The sequence below is a fragment of the Octopus bimaculoides genome, chromosome 30 (genome assembly GCF_001194135.2).
Source record: "Octopus bimaculoides isolate UCB-OBI-ISO-001 chromosome 30, ASM119413v2, whole genome shotgun sequence".
In the NCBI taxonomy this organism is placed as follows: domain Eukaryota; kingdom Metazoa; phylum Mollusca; class Cephalopoda; order Octopoda; family Octopodidae; genus Octopus; species Octopus bimaculoides.
In genome coordinates this window covers 9579067-9580718 of record NC_069010.1, presented here as the reverse complement: position 1 = coordinate 9580718, position 1652 = coordinate 9579067, and the positions used below count along the sequence as shown (strand labels likewise).

At 34.8% G+C, this 1652-nt stretch overlaps 1 protein-coding gene across 1 annotated transcript in view; it reads left to right on the top strand.

The window, feature by feature from the left end:
* The first annotated feature begins 75 nt into the window (after nucleotides 1-75).
* Nucleotides 76-1652, top strand: part of LOC106883302 (putative ankyrin repeat protein RBE_0317) — a 9752-nt gene continuing 8175 nt past the window's right edge. The window contains exons 1-2 of the mRNA XM_052978134.1: nucleotides 76-482; nucleotides 861-1012. Of these exons, the coding sequence (XP_052834094.1) occupies nucleotides 399-482; nucleotides 861-1012 (236 nt within the window). The 5' untranslated portion in view covers nucleotides 76-398. The remainder of the gene's footprint in view (nucleotides 483-860; nucleotides 1013-1652) is intronic.

Below are 1652 nucleotides of genomic sequence, written 5' to 3'. Positions count from 1 at the left end.
CTGAGTAGCTCCAGGTAAGTTCTGATCAAACACACCTGCGGCCCATAATCGATGAGTTGAATAACAAGGTATTATCCATAGACGCACAGCTGAAAGTGTACTGTATTTACATCTTTCTGAGGAATGATCTATTGCACAAGATATACAGTGTCTCCATCTGGCTGAGGTATGACCCACAAATCCAAGCTCAACATGAACAGGGTCTCCAACATTCCAATATTCAGGGTTTAATTGTCACCAGTCAGACTGCGATAAGCAGAGTAATGTAGCTGACCAAGAGACACAACACAATGACTGTTGTTAGGTTTGTTAGTCTTCTTTATATTGTTGTTTACCTGACTTCATAAAGTTTTGAAACTTTTCATTTCTTTCTTTTTCTAGCATATTTCATTTAAAAGATGGAAGTTGATAAGAATATAAATAAGATTTTGCTTGGAGACACTCAATACATTCAAAAATATATTAAACAAAATCCACGGAAAGTAAGTTGTTCTGTTTAAAGTTTTCTCACAGTTGACTGTTATTTTATACACAATATTAAGTGTTCCTAAATAAACACAGGTCTTTCATTTCTAACCCTCATCACTAGAATTCATAAATATTTAGCCAAACCTTGAAGCATGTCAGAGTTGATGGAATGTGACTGAGAGGGAAGCCCATCATCACCCACTGCAATGGAGTGTTTTGGTAGGAAATACGTGTGTGTCTGTATGTGTATTTATACATTAATCTTTCTTCTTCATCTTTCTTTCTCTTTTATATCCCTTTTTCTCATCCAAGCATCTTCTTCCGTACTCTCTCTTCTCTTTCTTTCTTTCTCCTTCAATATATTTTACATGCCTACCTTTTCTGAACTTCAGATTAACAAAACTAATTCATGTGGACTGACATATCTGATGGCTGCCTGCAAAGTGGGCAATATAGATATTATGAATTTCTTAATCAAAGCCAGAGCTGATTTGGACATGAAGGACGAAGATAATAAAACAGCTTTTGATTATGCTGTGGAATGGTAAGTTCAGAATTAACCAAATCCTTCAGATTTGTTTCTAAATTTCTTCCAATTGCAGACAGGTTGAATATCCAAAGATGCCATAGTAGTGGCAGTGTGACATGAAGACAACATGATATTAGTAACAAACAACATCTTATTATTTTCTCCATGAATCCACTTTATTTTTCAATTATAAAAGTCATTTTGTTTATCTATTGTCGAAACAGAACTTTGTAAATTATCTTGTTTTGGAGATATTTTGAAATAAGAACAAAATAAGGAAAGTTCAAAGAGCTATTACTCTTGTCAGTAACAAGAAATTTCCCTCTTAGAATGAAAAACAGAATGTATAACACTTGTGCTAAACAGTAATTGTGGATAGATCTTGAATGCAGAAGACATGCGAAGACTAGAACGGAATGAAGGTAGTGTATTCCACTGGATGTGAAACATCAGTGTATATGTATGACAAAATGCAAATGTATTGAGAGAAGAATTGGGTATAAATGAAATCAGATGAAGTGTATGAGAGAGAAGACAGCACTGGTATGGTCATGTGATGTGTATTGAGGAGGACAGCTTTATAAAGAAGTGTCAGTCACTTAGGATGGGTGGAACTTATGGCAAAGGGAGACTTGGAATAGAATAGTGAAAGTTG